At 44.5% G+C, this 19427-nt stretch overlaps 2 protein-coding genes and 1 long non-coding RNA gene across 4 annotated transcripts in view; 2 read left to right on the forward strand and 1 right to left on the reverse strand.

The window, feature by feature from the left end:
• Nucleotides 1–6588, forward strand: part of taok2b (TAO kinase 2b) — a 28018-nt gene extending 21430 nt beyond the window's left edge. Inside the window, exons 18-20 of one of the 2 annotated variants that reach the window (XM_037082512.1) lie at nt 568–789; nt 3637–3819; nt 4287–6588. In XM_037082512.1, coding sequence (XP_036938407.1) covers nt 568–789; nt 3637–3819; nt 4287–5243 — 1362 coding nt within the window. In that variant the 3' untranslated portion in view covers nt 5244–6588. The remainder of the gene's footprint in view (nt 1–567; nt 790–3636; nt 3820–4286) is intronic. The other variant, XM_037082513.1, reaches the window with a different exon arrangement.
• Nucleotides 6589–9222: 2634 nt separating this feature from the next.
• LOC119010395 lies at nt 9223–10659 on the reverse strand. Its single transcript, XR_005071961.1, has 2 exons — nt 10522–10659; nt 9223–10303 (listed from the first exon to the last, which is right to left on the reverse strand). It is a non-coding gene; the product is annotated as an uncharacterized LOC119010395 (long non-coding RNA).
• Nucleotides 10660–10821: 162 nt separating this feature from the next.
• Nucleotides 10822–18636, forward strand: maz (MYC associated zinc finger protein). Its single transcript, XM_037082514.1, has 7 exons — nt 10822–11002; nt 11203–11353; nt 12643–13067; nt 13625–13872; nt 14751–14814; nt 15357–15528; nt 16231–18636. Exons 1-7 carry the CDS (start codon nt 10970–10972, stop codon nt 16572–16574), a joined length of 1437 nt encoding a protein of 478 aa, XP_036938409.1. The 5' UTR covers nt 10822–10969; the 3' UTR covers nt 16575–18636.
• Nucleotides 18637–19427: the final 791 nt, after the last annotated feature.

The raw sequence follows: 19427 nt of genomic DNA on the forward strand, positions 1-19427 counted from the left end.
CTAAAAAAGCCCTGCGTCGCTATACGATCATTGCATCCATTTACTCTCATTCCATGACAAAGTTTCAAACACTTTTTGTGATCGAGGATTGGCTCAGTATTTGTGAGTTGAATTCAAGTATGTCATGTCCTTAGCTGCAGCTGACGGCCATAGATGCTGCATCTGCAACTGTCGGATATATATCACAATAATAATTAAGCAGCGAGATGTGCAAACAGCAGCGCTCAGAGAAGCACTCGTGTTTTAATGTGTTCAGTTCGTCCTACTTTAAAAACAAAGGCAGACGTAGTGTGTGAGTGTACAGACCCTTGCCACTGTGGCTGTGATGGTGGCCAAGACTCTGCGTTTGACAGGTATTTATTCTTTCAGTTGTGATTACTGATGTGGTAGATTTATACCAGAGTCATGTCAGCTAGAAAAACTGAGAGCAAGTTGTTAAAAATGTCTTAAAAAGTCACATTGTTTTACTCGTTTTTCTGAATTTCACACCTCCATCCGCATGTTCGTATATAAAACCACTGGAGCACTTGAGCCCAGCTGCCTCCGTCTCTCTCCTCTCTCCTTCAGTCCAAAGAGCTACAGATCAAGCGCCAGTTCCAGGACACCTGTAAGATCCAAACCCGTCAGTACAAGGCGCTGCGCAACCACCTGCTGGAGAACACGCCCAAGTCGGACCACAAGGCCGTGCTGAAGCGGCTGAAGGATGAGCAGACCCGTAAGCTGGCCATCCTGGCAGAGCAGTATGACCACTCCATCAATGATATGCTGTCCACACAGGCTGTGAGTAAGGCAAGGAGACGTCGTTCACTTCACACTCGCACCACACCACCACCACCACTGCTGTGCCTGGCCTGGGGGCCTTCCTGCCCGCCCGCCTGCCCATCCGTCCGTCCGTCCACCTGCCTTCCTGCCTGTCAGCAAGCCTCCACCTGGTCCCTCAGTGTTTATCACCACCTAAACACACATTTTATCTGTTTTATACCTGTTTCCCCTAGAAATAGCTCTGTGCAAGTCCTCTTCCAAACCGTCCTTGTCCTTGAATCTTTCTGGAGAAAGGCTCAAACTGAGCAGTGATGACGTCTTAGTTCAGAGGATGAAGGTTACAGTCATGTAAAGAAAGACCTCAGAGTCAATAACGCTGATATTCAGCCATATGATAAGACTAATTCTACTATGATCACAAGCAAATGTAAGACTCGAGATGCACATTTTTAGAATACGAGGCTTTAAAATGGCTGCGAAACCAGAGGCGTTGTTATTCCACACACTCTTCTTCTTAGTCAAAACCTGGTGCCTACATTTCCCACAATGCAGCTCAACAGCTGGCAGTTTGGTTGGTAAGATCACTTCTTTGTAATTCACACACACATCCTTGATTTCCTTTTTTCCAGCTTCAGCACCAACAGACACTGACTCAAGTGACATCACTCATTCACATAAACAAACTTCAGTGTGTAAAATTAGTTAAGCTATCCTTTAAATATGACCTAAATCATGTTGTTAAATAAACTAGCAAACAAACTAAGCAAACTGAGATAAGCCTGGTTCTTTTCTTTTCTGGGACGGTCAGGATGGAAAAGTGACAGTGTTACGTATTTAAAAATGAGAAAAGGCTTAACAGTTACATCAAACATGTTTTATTTTTTTTAAAGAATGCATTTCGAGGACACTGACCCTATATCAGGGCTTTACTTTGCCATTCACAATCACAGGAACTATAGCTGGCAGAACCATAATGGATCTTAAAAATTCAGCAGGGATTAAACATTATCTCTTTATAGAGCACATCATTTATTTCGACAGCTGACAGTTGCCTTTACCTTATTCTGCGTCATTACATTTAAATGTATTATATCGATTTAACCTGTGACGCAATCCACGTGAGGCTTAATCCAACATGTTCAGGTGAATAATGGGTGAAGTGAGAAGATTTCATTGGTGAAACCTGTGTCCTCTTGGCTTATTAAGTAACCATAGTGAAAACTTAATTTAGTAGCTTTTATATTTAAACCTGCAGTTTAACTACTGTATACGGTATGACCCTGCAAGTAATTGTAATTCTCATTATGGACTAACCAAGGAACTGTTTTGTTTGTCAGGTTTAATACGAATCGGGAATTCCCCGCATGATCAACGAAAAATTATCAAAAATTATTACAATTTCAAATCATTAAAGTAGCACATCCCCACAATAGAGAAAATTCCTGGAGTTTTTTCCTTTATCTGAATCAGCAGCAAAAGTTAATGGGGTCTGAAATGGGCCCAGACTCATCCTCCATCCAAGTTTCGTGGAAATCCATTCAGTGGTTTCTGTGTAATCCTGGTCACAAACCAACCAACCAACCAACAAATGGACACAGGCCGAATCATAACCGTCCTGCTGCAGGTAATAAGTATCATTAAACTGTTAAAGTTAGGTACAAGTACCCGAAATTTATACTTAAAGCTTCTTTCCTCAGCACCATGCCGTATTAGATTGCCGATTGCTTATATAGGTCACGTAGAGTGATCAGCTTTAAACTGAGCCCGTCATAAGCAGTTAAAAGTTCCCTGCAGTATGTTTAAGTCCTAACATTCCACCACTGTTGAATTTTTAAATAGTCGAATCATTTTCCTGCCGCCCCTCGTGGCTAAACTCTTTGCTGATCCACTGCCCTTGAAGCATTAGACTCATTCACATACAAATCCTGGGCTTTTAAATGAATGAAACATAGTGGGGCGGGGATGGGATGTGACAAAATGTCCCGCTCCTTTCGATGACATAACGCCTCTGCGCTACTTTAATTACCTCACAGGGCAGCCTGCCACGTAAGCCCAGTAAGCCAAATCCCCGCTGCCCTTGTTTGTCCGCGCATCCACTCACTCTGTGGTTAAAATCTCTTTGGGAAGGTTTCCCGCTCGCTGATTAAACTCAATCCCGAGGTCAGACAAAAAGATATGTTTCAAATGAAGAATGTCTTTTGGAACAAGACTTTAATCTGTTTCCTGGAGCCAGGCTTTAAGACGGGCATCGCACACACACAGTACACGAAAGGAGTCCACAGGTTGTAATATTGTACTTGTTTATTTAACAATATCTGAGTAACAAAGACACCGACACGTTTCTTGGTTGCGATTTTAGGTTAACAAATTCTTACATTTACTCTCAATTTTTACATTTAAATTAAAGTCGCACTACAAAGAAAATTCTTCTTTTCATGACTGAATGAACTCAATTTAATAGTGATTCACTTTGTTTATATCTGGCGGACCTTTCCACCTTTCTAGCTTCAAACGGAGAACAGCTTGTTTATTCAGTTATGGAAAAAATAAATAATTCTCAGTTGAATTATTACCTCACTAATATAGTATATAAAAATTCTGAGTTTGACTTTCTTCTCTACATATTACACGGTGCCCCTTTAATACTATCCTATTGAATACAGCATATGCAGGCCCAGACTGATCAAAGTTGCACCTGACAGAACAAACACAACTCTCCTCTGCTCTCTTGTTCATCTCCCTCTCTCTCCTTAACGTCTCTCAACTTCTCTGCTCTGCCCTTGTCAACACTGAAGCACAATTTGCAGCCAATGCTCTCGTGCCAAATCCCAATTTTTTCGTAACACTCCCTCTTTTTTTTTTCTCCCCTCTCAGCTGCGACTGGATGAGACCCAGGAAGCGGAGTACAAGGTGCTGCGGATGCAGCTGCAGCAGGAGCTGGAGCTGCTCAACGCCTACCAGAGCAAGATCAAGATCCACACCGACACGCAGCACGAGAGGGAGGTCAAGGACCTGGAGCAGAGGGTGTCCATCCGCCGGGCCCTGCTGGAGCAGAGGGTGAGTGTCCTTTGGAGAAAGAAGTTTGAAAACATGTAGAGGGTAAAGTAAAGTAAAGTGTATATATCGCTTCATAGCATTGTTAACTTTTGGAAGATTTTTGCTGTCATCTACAATTTAATTTCTTCAACAACAGCACCTTTAATGATGATTTACACCTCAAGATTCTCTCACAAGCTGTCATGGAGCACGGCCTCTTTTAAGGACTTCTCTTTCATGTTAGCTTAAAAGTTGAGATTGAAAGCACCATCAAAGTGCTTCACCTGAAGAGAGAAGCACACTTAACGTATTCAGAGACTCCGCCTCAAAATGAGCCATCAGGATTTCTGTAACTTTGTGATGTCACAACTAAATAGCCACGCCCCCAGCATGGCTGTGGATAGGAAAATATTTCCATACAGTAACCTTCAGTTTAAAGATAAATGACATTGTGTTTTCATGTGTGTTCTGCTTCTATCTCTTCCTAGATCGAGGAGGAGATGCTGTCCCTGCAGAACGAGCGCTCCGAACGCATTCGTACCCTCCTGGAGCGGCAGGCCAGCGAGATCGAGTCCTTTGACTCGGAGAGCTTGCGTCTGGGCTTCAGCAACATGGCGCTGTCGGGCATCCCGAGCGAGGCCTACCCCATGCAGGGCTACTCCAACGCCCCGCCTTCGGGCTCCCGCTCTGGCAGCCACTGGAGCCACGGCATGCACCCGCAGAACGTGCCCCCGCAGCAGCACTCCCGCCGCAGCCACAACAGCAGCAGCAGCAGCAGCGGCATCAGCAGCGGCATCAGCAGCGGCAGCGGAGCCGGGGACCGCAGGAGCGAGTCCTCCTCCCACGCCCTGGGATTGGCCCTGGGGCTGGCCCAAGGCAGGGAGGTGCACCACTCGTCCCGCTCCTCCGCCTCCTCTTCCTCTTCCTCCTCCTCCTCTTCCTCCCACCACCAGCGCCACCACCTGCCCCAGCACTACCACCACCAGAGCACGCCGCAGCTCTACCGCGAACGGGAGCGGGACCGCGACCGGGATCGAGATAGGGAGCGGGAGAAGGAGAGGGAGCGGGAGTGGGCCGGGGTGCGAGGCTCCGGTGGTGACCTGGCCCACCCACACCCCCTGCCCTTCTCCCATCACCTGCCCTCACGCTCTTCCTCTCAGTCCCTGGCCATGCTACCTCCCCCACCACCTGCCCCTCCCTCCATCTCTGGCCCATCCTCCTCTTCCTCTTCGTCCTCGTCCTCGCAGGGGGGGATCTACGGGGGTGGCGGGCTTGGCGTGCGCGGCGCCCCCAGCCTGATGGCGCTGAGAAACAGCCCCCAGCCTCTGAGGAGGACGGCATCCGGCGGTGGGCCGGGAGGAGCCGGGGGCAGCGACGGCGTGCTGAGCCGAAGCACCTCAGTCACTTCGCACATCTCCAACGGCTCCCACCTCTCCTACTCTTAGACGGCAGGAGGAAGAGCGCGGACAGGGGCGGTAGCTTGAAGGTGGGAGTGATTTAGGAAGGTAGCTATCACAGGGGGCATCTCAATACTCTCAGCTTTGCCGCCTTGCCTTGTCTCCTTTCTTGGGCTGATCTCTCAGGATAGCTGAAACGCGGAGGATTTAGGGATATCACCCTTTCCTTTTTCGAACACGCAGAAAGGCGAGATCAGCCCGAGGCAAAGGGAGGTCAAACTGACACTGTTGAGCTGCCTCCTGCTTCTTTAGACTCAGGGTGGGTAGAGAGGTTTTCTCCCATTCTCACAGGTATCAAAGAGGAAGGGAGGAATGTAACCACCTGTGATTCCACTGGATTAATTCGATATTAGATTTTAAAAAAAGAGGAGGTTTGTGTTTAATGTTTTTATCTTTGTTACCGCCTGTATAAAAGTGAGACAGGAAGTGTGAACGGAGGGATATTTTTGCCTTTTTTGTCCTCCCAGAGCTGCAGAGAGAGAAAGAGAGGGGGGGGGGGTGGCGTCCATGTCTTCTTCTATGATGTTCTATGCTGGAATGGAGAAAGAGAGAGGGAGAGACAAGAGGGAGGAAAAAAGGGAATAGGGTGTTTTTTTCGCATTGTGTATGTACTTGTATGTAGTCCGTAGTGTCAAGATATATCTAGCAAGCACTCGTAACTTCTGCTCCAGTGAGGAAAAAAGGGGGTGAATCACAGAAAGATGGGTTACTTTAGTCTCCGGCTTGCTGGGAGGTTGGGGGGGAAAAAAAACAAAACACTTTTTATTGGTTTAAAAAAAAAGTTGATGTTTTTTTGATTTTTTTTTTTTTTTTGTATCAAGTGTATTAAAAAAACACAAAAACAAGTTGTTCGGAACGTCACCAATGCCTTTAAGGGGTTCTTAAAGGGATGCCGTGCCATCAAAATTTGTATTTGATGACCGCAGGATGATTTAAATGCGAATACGCAGAATGTTTGTAAAGGCAAGAGACTCCGCAGCTGGGACAAGGAGAAACATTTGTGTGGACGTGTACAAACAAACAAAAGAACGAAAAAGAAAAAAAAAAAAAAAGCTTTCCAGCATCCATGACATATTGAGTATCTAAACAACATAGGTGTCTACAGGGGATCACTCCAATGCATGAGATAGATGTGCAAAAAAAACCCAAACAAACAAACAAAAAAAAAAGCATTTGTAAACATGACCAAACACATTTGAGATGTACCGTACCTGTCCGAGTTTCACCGGCATTTAAGATCACTCGTCCCACATTTTTTGGATCTTTGCTGTACATATTTATGGGAATATTAAAAAAAAACAAAAACAAAAACAAAAAAACAAAAAAAAAACAAGTCATTGGTTTTATAGAGTAACAAAGATAACGATAGTAATTTTGATATATTCAAATGAGTATTGAATTCAAGATTTAGAGCGACAAACTCCGACCGCATTTTCTATAGGTGTCAATATACCATAACTAATCCTGATGTAATTGTTGTTGTAATCATGTTCACATTTTTTCTCGCGCGATGAAGAAAAGGGCCCACTTTTACTGTACAAATACTGATAGATGATAAAAAAACAAACAAAAAAAACTGTTGCATTGTCAGGTATGGTGTGTGTTCAAGGTTTTAACGATTATTAATAAGGGGGGTTGTTATTAATAATTGTTAATGATTTATGTGTGTGTGTGTGTGTCGAGCGGTCAAGTCTGGTTATATTGCCACTTTTCTTTTTTTTAAAGATGAAAAAACAATTTTAAAAGACACTCCTACAACAGCAACCCTGTTCACATGAACTCTGACCTCCTCCTCTGGACTAAAAAAAAAAAACAATTGGGCACTGGAATGTAAATGCTGGTTTCCTTTTTCTTTCTTTTTTTTTATTTCTAATTATTATTATTTATTGGTATTCAGATCAGGTTTCCTCACAAGAACCTCTGGGGGGAAAACAAAGAGATGTGCACAATCCTAGTTGATAATCCGACTGCTGAGGGGTGCAGTGTGTGTGAAGACGAGGGCGAGGATGAAGAGGTGAAAGGACCGGCGTCGACTGAGCTGCTGTGAACGTGCACAGCAGCGGTGACCGCAGCAGCCCGTCCTCACTCGGACAGACACCAGTAATCAGTGTTTCATGAGCTTTTTTTTCCCCATTTTATCGTGGGTCATTTACTTGAAGGAAATCAGAAATAACTGGACTTTTTTTCTTGTTCTTTTTTTTTTAAATTTGAATTCAGAAAAACTGAAAATAGGTAATCACTCTGCTGTTTGTATGACTCAGAAACACCAGCTCAAGACAATTCCCTGTATAACCTACTACTTTATGCTTGGTTGGAAATCTCAGTGCATGCATAAACTCCTTATATAAACTAAGACTGGCGGGTTTTCGGGACGGTCCTTTGTGTTGGGGGGAAAATCGGTGTGGTAGTGTTTTTAGACGGGTTGTTGTCAGTGTCAGAGGTCGTGGCGGCGGCGACCGCAGGGGAGTCCCGCTTCCTGCGTCATCACACCGTGGATGAAAGTTGAAGACGAAGAAGCAAACGCAGGCTCATCTGTGTTTTTGCAGAGTTTTCGGGGAGGGGAGGGTAAGGGCGGGTTGAAATCCTTATTATTAAATATTCAAATCAAGCAACTCCAAGCTTGAGGAGGAGAAGGACGAAGGGTCTGAACACGTGTATTGGAAAAGAAATGGGGTGCTTTGAAAAGTAATTTAAAAAAGATAATAAATTGATATTAACACATTAACTCGTCTTGATTGGATGTACTTTACTCAGGTGGCACTGTTATTTGTTACAGGAGCTGAAACAACTAATCGATTAGTCGACTAATCTGACAACTGATTGATCATTTATTAAGATGTGAAATGTGAAGCCCGGAGAGGCCAGTGAGAAGAAAGAAAAATCTGTTTCCTCTCCTGTGTTTATGAGGTGAAAAAAAATCTTTTGAGGCTGTTTAATCTTTTTTTCTTTTTTGTCTTCTCTTGGCCCCTCAGAGCTTCCGTAGAAGGATCCCGAGTTCCTTTAACTGACTGACTTCATGCACAATTTGTCGCTCTGGCTGCTCAGATCATGAAAATTAATAATTAGGGATCCTACACTGGTCTGTTTAAAGTGCATTTTATCTCACAAACATTTTTTAAAAAGCATCAACAGCAGCGCATATTATATTCATTCTGTCTTTGCATTATGTTTTTTTTTTTTTTTTTCAATTATATTTTGTTGTCTACGAGACTAAACTGAATACTTTTTAGCTTTGGGAAACTATGATGGACTACTTTTAAAACCTGTTTTCTAACATGATATGGTCCAAACCATTAAAGGGGCTCTGTGTAACTTCTGCGTCGCGCTTGAAGTCGATCGATAGTTTATGTCAGACTCCATTTTCTAAACTAATGTCGGCTACTGTTGCTCTCTGTTAGCGGAGCAGAGAGACGCCCTGAGACGAAGCACTCGAGAACGTGCATAATGTTGTGGGTTTTTGGATTTTGTTGTGGAAGATCTGACCTGAGTCCTTTACAAAGAAATCCCCACAGTCCTGCAGCATTAAACATCTCTAACAACCCGTCCTCAAGCTTGTTTAGACAACCGAGCGAGACGAGGAAGCTCTTATTTTATGTCATGTTACAGTCAGGTCACACACGGCCAATAGATGAGGGACGGATACATGTTAAAAACAGTAAAATGTTACATGGAGCCCCTTTATTATGGAAAATAATGCAGCCATAGATCATTTTAATCATGATTCAAGGTTTTCTTGGTTTATCAGTTAATCATTTGGTCTATAAAATGTCAGAATGGTAAATGTAAGACGTTAAAATGTCTTATTTTGTCTGACTAACGCTCAACAACTCTGAGCTGTTCAGTTTACAATCATAGAGAAAAAATTAACTGTGACATTAAATTGAATACTTTTGAGCTTTAGGATATTGTGAAGCACTTTTTTTTAAGGAACATCTCAAATTTTATGGACCAAATGTTTTATTTTGAAAACAATCAACAGATTATTTGATCTGTAAAATCATTAGTTTCAGCTGTAGATTATTTTAAGCATTGATGATTTTTTTCCCCCGATTATTTTCTTGATTGATTGTTTAGTCATTTGGTCCATAAAATGTCAGAATGGTACACTTAAACAAGCCAGTGTCTCATGTTGTCTGACTAACAGTCAAACACACATAGATGATCAGTTTTCAATCAAATATTAGTCACATTTGAGAAACTGGAACCTTTGAATTTGGATGATTGTACCTTTAACAGAAGAAGAATCTGTCGCTCAACTAATCGTTTCAGCTCCAGTTGAATATAATAATATAATAGACGCTCTTGGAGGTAAATAAAGTGTCATCAACATCAAGTATTATATTCAGGATATTTTCAGACTGTTTATATGTATTTATATGCTGACATTTATTCTCCTTCACTGTGTGTGTGTGTGTGTGTGTGTGTGTGTGTGTGTGTGTGTGTGTGTGTGTGTGTGTGTGTGTGCTGAGCTGTTGTTGGCCCTGTGTACTATATCTGACTCTGACATCATTATTGTAGGCCGACCGGGAGGCTCTGCGCGCACCTCCCTTTAAGATGCGTCTGTCATCTCTCGTTCCGGCTGTTTTCTGCGGTGAGGCAGGAGATCTGCTCCAGAGATCTGCTCCAGCTGGCCCGACGAAGGAGAGAGAAAAAAACAACTCACACACACACACACATATATAACGCTGTTGTGCATTTTGCGTCGGCCGACCCGAGCCAGGAAGGAAGGAAGGGGAGAGGACGGGCTCCGCCGAGGGAGGCGGAAATGAGAGGGGGGTGTCCAGAGAGGAAACCCTATCCCTTTAAGAGCAAGTGGGACATAGCGGTGCGAGAAAAGGAGAGGAGGGGGAGAAGAAAGAGGAATTAAAAAAGAAAAGGAAGAAAGAGACAGGGAGGGAGGAGGGAGCGCGGGCGATAAAAAAAGAAAGATGACATCCTCGCAGCTGAACGGCCGAGGTGGAGCGATAGGCTGCGGCCCGGCGAGAGCGCCGCTCGCCGGGGTCAGGGCTTGAATCCAACAACGAGGCTTCGACAAACACCCGATTGGCCTATTGAGGGGAAATCGGAAAAAATAGATTCATAAATTAAAAACAAAGCATGAGCTGCTGTGCCGCCAGATACGTGTGTTTATAACCCATATTCGTTTCCTTGCGTAAAATATGCATTTATTTTTTTTTTTAACGTAGATTTGTTTTTTGTTTTTCTTTTCTGTTTAATGCTAAAAATACAAAAAACAACAAAAACATAGCCTTATACTGTGACGTACGGTTTTCTTCCCAAAGCAGTTTTCTTGTGTGGTGTTGCGTTTTCGCCGGGCGAGGTTAGGTGTGTGATGAATTAAAGTTAGAAAACCAAAAGTGTGGGCAGAGGAGCAGGCCGCCGCGGGAGCTGGCCTGCTCTCCTCCTGCCTGCTCTCCGCCGCAGCTAACCGAGCCAGCAGCTGCGTGCGTGCTAATGGGCAGCGTTAGGCCACCTCCATGAGAACAACACGTCGCCGCACGCCACTTTATTCACGGTTTTTTCGCGAGAATCCAGGAGCCGGGTCGCTCGTGCTGCAGGACAGGAGGAGGAGGAGGAGGAGGAGGAGGAGGGGGGAGGGTTGGACCGCCGGAGCCTCGATCACCGCTGGGCCCGTGTGCACCATGCAAAGGCTGCTCGCCACGATCTCAACCAGGAGCTGACTTTATAATCTCCCATCGCTGCTGTGGCGCAAAATGGATGCTGCTTGGAGCAATTTCCTCTTCCAGGTAGGCTTGTAGGCTGAGCCTCTCTTTTTCTACGTGTGTGTGTGGATGTGGGTGTGTGTGTGTGTGTGTGTCTGGGGGTCCAGCTGTGTGCCCCCCCCCCCCCTCACACGTTGCATTGCGAAAAGGTAGCACCTCAAGATAATGCTGTGACCTGCCTGTGTGTTTACATTTGGTGATGGCCTTTCTACTTGCTTCTCCAGAATACTCCCACCCAAAACCAAGTGGAGGGGGGCCTCCAATCAGAGCTCATGCCCGTGCACACGAGCTCTCCCCAGACCCCACCCACAGACCACATAGCACAGCCTCCTTCCACTGTGGACACTGCTGCCCTGAATGAGGAGCCCCTGCCTGGTGAGAGACTCACTGCACACCTGTGGATGTTCAGTTTAAAAGCATTTTTAAAGGATGAGTTCACCCGCAGATGTAAATTCAGCCGCTTTTCTTCTCGCTCCGGCGCCGATGGGGAAGTCGAGGTGAAGTTCCACCGTCAACAACACATTTACTGGGGGTTTCGCAGTAACACAGCGGCGCAGTGTTCTCCATGAATAAGTGAAACAGATGGGGACTTATTTTAAAATGTTGAAATATAAAACATAAAATGGCTTTGCACAGCTCATCTGGTGTAATCCAAGTGTCTCGAAGCCCCAGATTGGTCTGAAAAGACGATACATGCACCCTCGATGTCACACACCCACTTCAGACAGGGTGCACGCTAATGCTAAACAAGGTCTTTTCGAATCAATTTGGGATCTCACAGCTCGTGGGGACTTGGATGACACATCGCTGTTTTGCTCCGAGGCTTCAGAAATGTCTTGCGGAATGTAAAACTTCACCTGACTTTCCTGCAAGCACACAGATGATGGATTTTCACTTTTTTGCTGAACTTGCCCTTTTAAAGTCAGTCAGGTGATTAAAAACCTAGAGACATTTATTTTGGTGTGTCACAAGTGTAAAAGCCACAAAGATTTGAATCGTATAAATTCAATCCCTGCAGAAATACTTTATGCAAAAACCTTAATAACACTGACGTCATGGAACACATTATTTGACTTTGAAAACCTTCTATAAGCTGAATTTGATTGAAAACCTCACAGCCTGGTGGATCAAATTCAGACATGGAAACTGAAATATGAATGTCACAGATTGGATGACTTGCTCGACGGCATCTTAATATTTGTCTTTTTTTATCAAAACCTTAATAAATATGTAGTAATCACTTTGGTTTTTACCACACATTTTGAAAACCAACATTTGAAATGATCTTAAAAGTCACATGTCCCCTCCAGGAAACTCTCGGTCGTCATAAAACTAGACGGTTTCATGATGCTTAGTAGAGCTACATGTTATGATTATAAACGAAACACTCATTTCTGCTTTTTGTGTCTCAAATGTGAATATTTGCTTAAAAAGCAGCAACTTTTTGAGATGCTGAATCCAGTGTTGGGGAGCTCGGCCAGCGTTTACTTAATTTTATATCACCATGATCAATCAGTTCCCTTCTGAAGCTGTTTTCCATTTGAGATGTCACATAACTCTGAACTGAAATTGCCTGACAGTTAAAAAAAAATCATCTCCTTTTTGAAAAGTGACCGACTCTCTTTCGCTCTTTCTTTCCTGTCTCCTGCCTCGCTGCGGTCCAGTGAAGCCAGTGTCTCGGCCGGCCCGCGTGCCCCACATCTGTGCCATCTGCAACAAGCAGTTCAAGAACAACTACAACCTGCGGCGGCACCAGTCGGTCCACACTGGGGTACGCATGAAGGACAGGGCCAGAGAGCAGGCGGAGGGGGCAAAGGAGGGAGCAGCCGGCCAGGTGGCGGTGGCTGCCCCGTCGGCGATGGCGGTGGGGGCCGGAGGGAGGGCGGAGAGGCCCACTGTTCCCCTCTCCCTGCTGCACCTCTCCGCGCCTCCCCCTCTCGCCCCTCCCGGCCTGCTGGCGGGGGCCCAGCAGCCTCCCCTGTGTAGTCAGGATGGTGAAGGGGTTGCCATGGCTAACGTAATGGCTAGTGTTAACCCCCATGCTCCGCCTCCTGCTGCTGTCGTCATGGCCACAGGGGCGACAGTACAGGTGGGTCAGGGCCTTGTGGAGATGGCTGTCGTCAACCCCAAACCTTCAAGCATGTTGTTTCTTCAGCTGTCTGACCACAGGGATGGTTAAGCCACGCCCCCCCCCCCCTTGGGACTTGCACTGTGTGTCACCCGATTCCTACATAAACTGAAACTGTCCTCGGGGTTACATTTGACCATATGTCCATGTACAGTAAATGGTTCAGGGACCAGTAAATTCCATCCCAGCGTTTGGCACTGGTCCCCAGTTGGAGAAACAGCGTGCTAGAAGTCCCCCCCCCACGCTCCCCTGCATGTTCTCTGTAACATAAACACCGTGAGAGCAGATACAGACTTCAGATGTAGTGGGAAGTAGTTGATCTAACATGTGAATCAACGTTGAGAAATGTTTTGCACCAGTGGTGACACGAAGAGCCTGCACGAATCAGGCACAGATATCTGTGTGCACTTGCATGGTTGATACTGATATGCATTTTTTTTTATCTTTGTATAACAGCAGGAAGCACTTCCCATCTAAACTCCAGAGTGTGTTATTGTCTTGCGTGTTTCTTCCCTCAGCGGCCCTCGAATCCCAACCCGAACCCGGTGAGGAAGAACCACGCCTGCGAGACATGCGGGAAGGCCTTCCGCGACGTCTACCACCTCAACCGCCACCGGCTGTCCCACTCGGACGAGAAGCCGTTCTCCTGCCCCATCTGCCAGCAGCGCTTCAAGAGGAAGGACCGCATGAGCCACCATGTGCGCTCCCACCAGGGTGGTGTGGAAAAACCCTATGTGTGCCCCCACTGTGGCAAGGCTTTCTCCAGGTGTGGAGCAGTGAATGTAGTAACATTACTGTCAGGACAGAGTTTTTTTTTATCTGTATGTGTAGTGTCATATTTAGCATACAGATGTGAAAGTGTTATCAATCTTCTCATCTAACCGCCAAGCTGATAAGCATATTTCTGAAAATGTGGAAGAATCCCTTTGAGATATAGCTGATAAAAGATTTTTAAAAAATGAGTTTTGACCTTATGGCATCCATGTAAAGTCATGGTCTAACCAGATAGCCACATCCTGTAGCTGTCCAAATATATCATACTGGCAGTGTAAACATGTACACTTAAATTGTCTTCAGAGCTCCCAGTCCAGATTGCTAGCTGCACAGCTAACTGGGCTAACTAGCGAAGGGCTAATTGTTTTGAGAGTGAATTCAACAGGGACCAACTATTACATGTTTTTTTTATGAGCATTACTGTAAAAATATGGCAGAATTAGCCAAAAGGCTAGTTTTCATCTGTAATCCCTGGTCAGGTGTAAATCTGGCAACCTAAAATCAAGAAACAAGTTTGAAAACAACAATCATGGCGTAAGTCAAGTTAATTACAGAGAAAGACAAGGGCAGCGATAAAAGTAGAGTGAATTATAGTGCAATGAAGCGAAGACAAACAATATAACAACAAGCAAGCACAGAGATGACACGCAAAAATAGACACATGCGAGGACAGATGAGAGCAAAGACGACCACAAGTAAGACTGAAGTGACAAACAGGGCAACCATAATAACAGTAACACTAATTTAGGTCAAGCAGCACACAGAAGATGTCCGCCTAAACACTGTTCCTGCCAACAAATGTTAACCCAGCTGAGTTTCAAACAATCAATCTGAGTGTGAAACTAATCTGTGGACTCTTTCTCTCTAAAGGCCCGACCATCTGAACAGCCACGTCAGGCAGGTGCACTCCTCGGAGCGACCCTTTAAGTGTCCGGTACGTCACGTTTGCCCTGTGCAGTGTCCTCACCCAGCTGTGCACCGCTTTTATTTTAGTTCGTCCATGTTAACAACGAGCGTGTTTACATGCACCGTGTTCCAGATGAGTCAAGGTTGAGGCCGCATGCATTGCTGCGCCTTTTTTATCTGCGTCGTTAGTCGCCTCGCTCTCATATTTGTTGACATGAGCAAGTGAACGCTGAGACTATTGCCATGGAAACTCATCTGGATAAAGTACATGCCTTGTTGAATTGGACTGCTCAAAGCCTGATGTGTACACGAGCATGACAAACATACTTCATCACATACTGCACACTCCATATGCTTCATACATATGTTATTTTCCACGTTGATCATCTTAAGTGATCATCTTGATCAATGGCTCATGTTAGTAGTTGAAACAAAGTGATGTGACATAATTTGGGCATTTGGTGCAGGCAAAGTTTGTTGTAAACGGAAGGAGTAACATTTTTATGCCCATAGGAAATATGAACATTTCTCTGTAGTCGCTCATCAATGTCACCTTTTCTTTTTTTTCAGACCTGTGAGTCCAGCTTCGCCACAAAGGATCGTTTGCGTGCGCATATGATTCGCCACGAGGAGAAGGTCCCGTGTCACATCTGCGGCAAGCTGCTGTCGGCCGCTTACATCACCGATCACATGAGGGTGCACAACCAGTCACAGCACCACGCCTGCCATCTCTGTAATCGCAGTAAGTGCAAACGCTTTGATTTACCAGTTTGCATTAGAGCAGCTGTCATCAGTATTTTCGCGTTAACATGACTGTCTCCTCAGCTCATTGTTGTTTGTTTTTCAGCCTGTGACTTTACCGCTTCCAGTCATTCAGACGGACACAGTTAGAGACACTTGGCTTTACAGTTTCTTAACTCACTCAGGAGTTGGTGGAGACCAAAACAGTTAAAACGAGAATGGAATTGGACTTGCAGTCACCTGGTAGACAGAAGAATTAATCCAAATAGAAGCAAATATTGCTCCATATCTGTTAGATGTGGTCAATAGGCAAGTGTTTGCCAGAACATTCTCCGTATCAATTTACAAACTGGCAAAACAAATCACTGCAGGTTCAAGTGCATATAAATGAAGTACAATTTTAAAGTAATGCAGACACATATAATGTATTTAACTTGGAGTTTCACCCTCTTGATTCAGTTTTGTGGAAAAATCAAGTCACTATATTTGTTTAACATATCAGATTCTATTTACAGCCACTTTAAAGGAGTTAATTATCTTCCTTCCGGTCAGTTTGTGTCTTAAAGGTGCAATGTATGAGAAGTGGCCCCCTGTTAAATCCATACTCCCAACAAATAGGAGCAGCACATCATGAATGCACTTTTGTCTGAAGGCACTTTTGCTAAAACATTTCACTGATGTGTCATTTTCACTCCTCCCTCAGGTTTCACCACACTAACGTACCTACGTGTCCACGCCCAGAAGCACCACGGCCAGGAGTGGAAAGACAGTCCGGGGGGCTTTGGCGGCTCGGCCTCGGGTGGCGTGCTCGTCTGCCACTTGTGCGGCGTCCACTGCAAGACACCCACCCAGCTCCAGGGGCACATGGGCACCCACGGCAACAGCCAGGCCGCCCCGAGCCCCATCACCTCTAATGTGGCTTCCAGCAGCTCCGTCTCCCTCAGCAACATGGTGACAGCGCCCACCGTGTACGTCACGGGGAACACGGTGGTGGACCTGCTCGTCACAGACTGCTCTAGCATCGCGGCGCCGCAGCAACACAGTTAGCAGTAGAGAGCTCAGCAATAATAACCTCAGTCCTTTCACACGGGGGGGCAAGGTTAGAGAAGGTCAAAGTTACGCGTAGATGCTGATCCGGTAAGGTTGAGGATTGAGGATTGAGGATGAGGGAGCGTTCAAGAGCAGTATCACCTCAAAGCATCAGAGGAAAAAAAATGAAGTGATGGAAAAGGGGACCTTGGCGGCTGCGGCAGGTTCATCGACACTAATGACAAACATGGATGTGTGTCCGAATAATCCCAAATGCTCTTGTGCATTTAAGACTCCAGTGAAACTGTGGTATTGTGAGCATCTACTGTATTACTCTCCCCTCTCTGCCCTCTCCCTCTGTCCCTCCCCTCCACCCCGTGGCATTGGCCGCCCTCTGCAAGTGCACCAAGTACTGTATATCTCACACACCAGCTCTGATCTTACCTCCATTTTGCAGCTCACTTAACTAAGAATCCAAACGGCTTTTGGGTTAAGAAGTAGTGGGGAGAGAGAGTGGCTCTCAAGAAGAAAGAAACGCGTTAGAAGGGAACGTTGTGTGTTTAGGTTGCGCGCGAGTCGGGGTTCCTCGAGCATGTTAGCTCGTTTGCTCACAACACTAAAAAAAAAAAATGTTAAAAAAATCAACGTTTGATTTTTTTGCGATGCCAGTTTATCGAGACTCCAGAGGGCTGTTGTTTTTCTAGATCAGGACAGAAAGCCGCACACGTTGCGGTCAGTACGGAATCGTGGGATGTACTGGTACATTTGTTTCTTAATGGTACAGAGATGAGAATGAAGAGTTGCGTTCAGGAGTGTCAAGCACCTTAAAAATGTTACTGTTTGATTCAGCAAGGATCAAAAAATGGGTTTGAGATTTCTTGGATTTTCTTTCTCTGAGTCTTCCTCTCTGGGTCCGGGCCATTAAAGAGAATAAACGTAGTAATAATAATAATGATAATAATAAAAAATAAAAATAAACTGCTAATCAACACTTCAGCTTCTGACATGGCTGCAGTTCTTGCACCGGAAAAAAAAACAACTACCTTTTGCATGAAAATAAGCTCGCTCAGTCATGCTTCATCGTTAGGGAGGAGCAGTCGCGACAAAAGAAACGTTTTAGCAGTTCCACCGAGTTAGCTGGCTGTTAACGATAATATTTATTAAAAAAAAAAAAGCGTTGATTTTATCCAGAAGATTTTAACATTGTCGGCCATTCATTTGATTGTAACTGTCATTGCCATAGCCCTTTTTTTGTTTTGTTTTGTTTTCTCTATGTACCAGTCCAATGAGTGAAACTTATGCATTAGATTTTAGTCCTTTTAACTCTGTATAGCACACAAATGTTCTGAAACCCCCGAGTCGTTATCGTTCTGCATTAATCACGTGAAGAATGGTCGCCCCGTGTGTTGGGTAATTTTTTCGGTTGCTTTGAGTTCTATTGTGAGTGACGTGGTGTCGAGAAAGGGCTTATAAAGTCAGTCAGTCAGGTGAAATAAGTACAATGGGGGTGAAAACACCACATGGTATGCTGTAAACAAAATCCTGGTTTTGTACTGGAGTGCTTTTTCAGTTTTGTGTTCATGTTACCTTGAAATTTGTAGAGTTGTTTCTTTCTTCCAATTCTTTTCTTTTTCTTTTTCCGTTTGGAAAAAAATGTGTTCTTCCTGTTGAGAAAAAGTAGTGATTTACTAAGTTTGTTTTTTTAGGGTTTTTTTTTTCCTCCATTACACTAAGAGAAAAAATAATACCTCTACTCTAGGATTCTGTACAGCTCTTGTGATACATCTTAATGCCTTATCGTACTCAACTGCATTTTAATTCTTTTATGATGAAATATTTCAAATCTTAGTCATGGATTCATTAAGAATATTAATGGGATGTATTTATATTTATATTTTTATATTTCTCAACAGTATGCATGCCTAAAAGAAAGGTTGTTAGAGCAAAAAAAAAAAATCAACGATGCTTACTACAGTCATAAATATTGTTATTTTGTAGATGAGGTAGAGATCATGTTATTATTTTGTAATTTGGACAATTTAAAGTAAAAAGAGTGAACAGGCGTTGTTTTGTGTGCTGATCTGTTTGTAGTTAATCACTGCTCCCTCGTTGCATCCACAAATTGTCGCGAGACATTCGTCCTGGAAGTGAAGATGGACGACATGGTAAAGTGTGCAAGTATCGCGAGCCTCCTGAACAGCTTCAGTGCTTCCTCTCAGACGGGGAAAGTGGTCGAGAACATGGTCAAACATAACGTTCCAAAATCTGCCATTGGTGCAGAACTACCTGCTGGACCCCTAGAGGGCCCACTAGAACCTCCTCTGAACCTCGGGAACACATTGAACAGCCACTAAAACCTCCCGTAGCTTCCCAGATTGATTATTATCATTATTATAATTTGATTACTCATTGACAATCTACTGCAGAATGTCTTCAATGATCACTCCTAGAACTTTAAGAATATTCTCAAGGACCACCATGAGCTCCTAAGAGACACACATGATCTACTAAGTGACCAAGAAAACACAATTAAAACTCCTAAAGGCAGAACCTCTTCAATGACAACTAGAACCTCCTTGATGACCGCTACAACCTCTAGAATGACCACTAAAAGATCCCTTGAATCTCATGCGTTACAAATAGGATCGCAAGAATCGTCACCTCCTCAGTGACTTGTTAAACCTCCAGAACAACCCCTAAAAGCTCTTGGAAGTTCCCTAGAGCCTACTTTTTGTCAGATGACCCCCAAAATGAAAGTTCAGTCATTATCAACTCACTCCTGTGCAGATGGGGAGTCAAGTGATGTTTCGCGGGGCCCCAAAGCATTTATGGAGCGTCACAGAACAGAACAGCGTTGCAAGCGTTCTCCTG

The sequence above is a fragment of the Acanthopagrus latus genome, chromosome 20 (genome assembly GCF_904848185.1).
Source record: "Acanthopagrus latus isolate v.2019 chromosome 20, fAcaLat1.1, whole genome shotgun sequence".
Lineage (NCBI taxonomy): Eukaryota > Metazoa > Chordata > Actinopteri > Spariformes > Sparidae > Acanthopagrus > Acanthopagrus latus.

Bases quoted from the DNA above. Each gene is read 5' to 3' on its own strand.
- maz (XM_037082514.1), top strand. From the start codon at position 10,970: ATGGATGCTGCTTGGAGCAATTTCCTCTTCCAG. The intron at 13,068-13,624 runs GTGGGTCAGGGC...TTCTTCCCTCAG, and splicing joins CCACAGGGGCGACAGTACAG to CGGCCCTCGAATCCCAACCC. The intron at 15,529-16,230 runs GTAAGTGCAAAC...CTCCTCCCTCAG, and splicing joins CTGCCATCTCTGTAATCGCA to GTTTCACCACACTAACGTAC.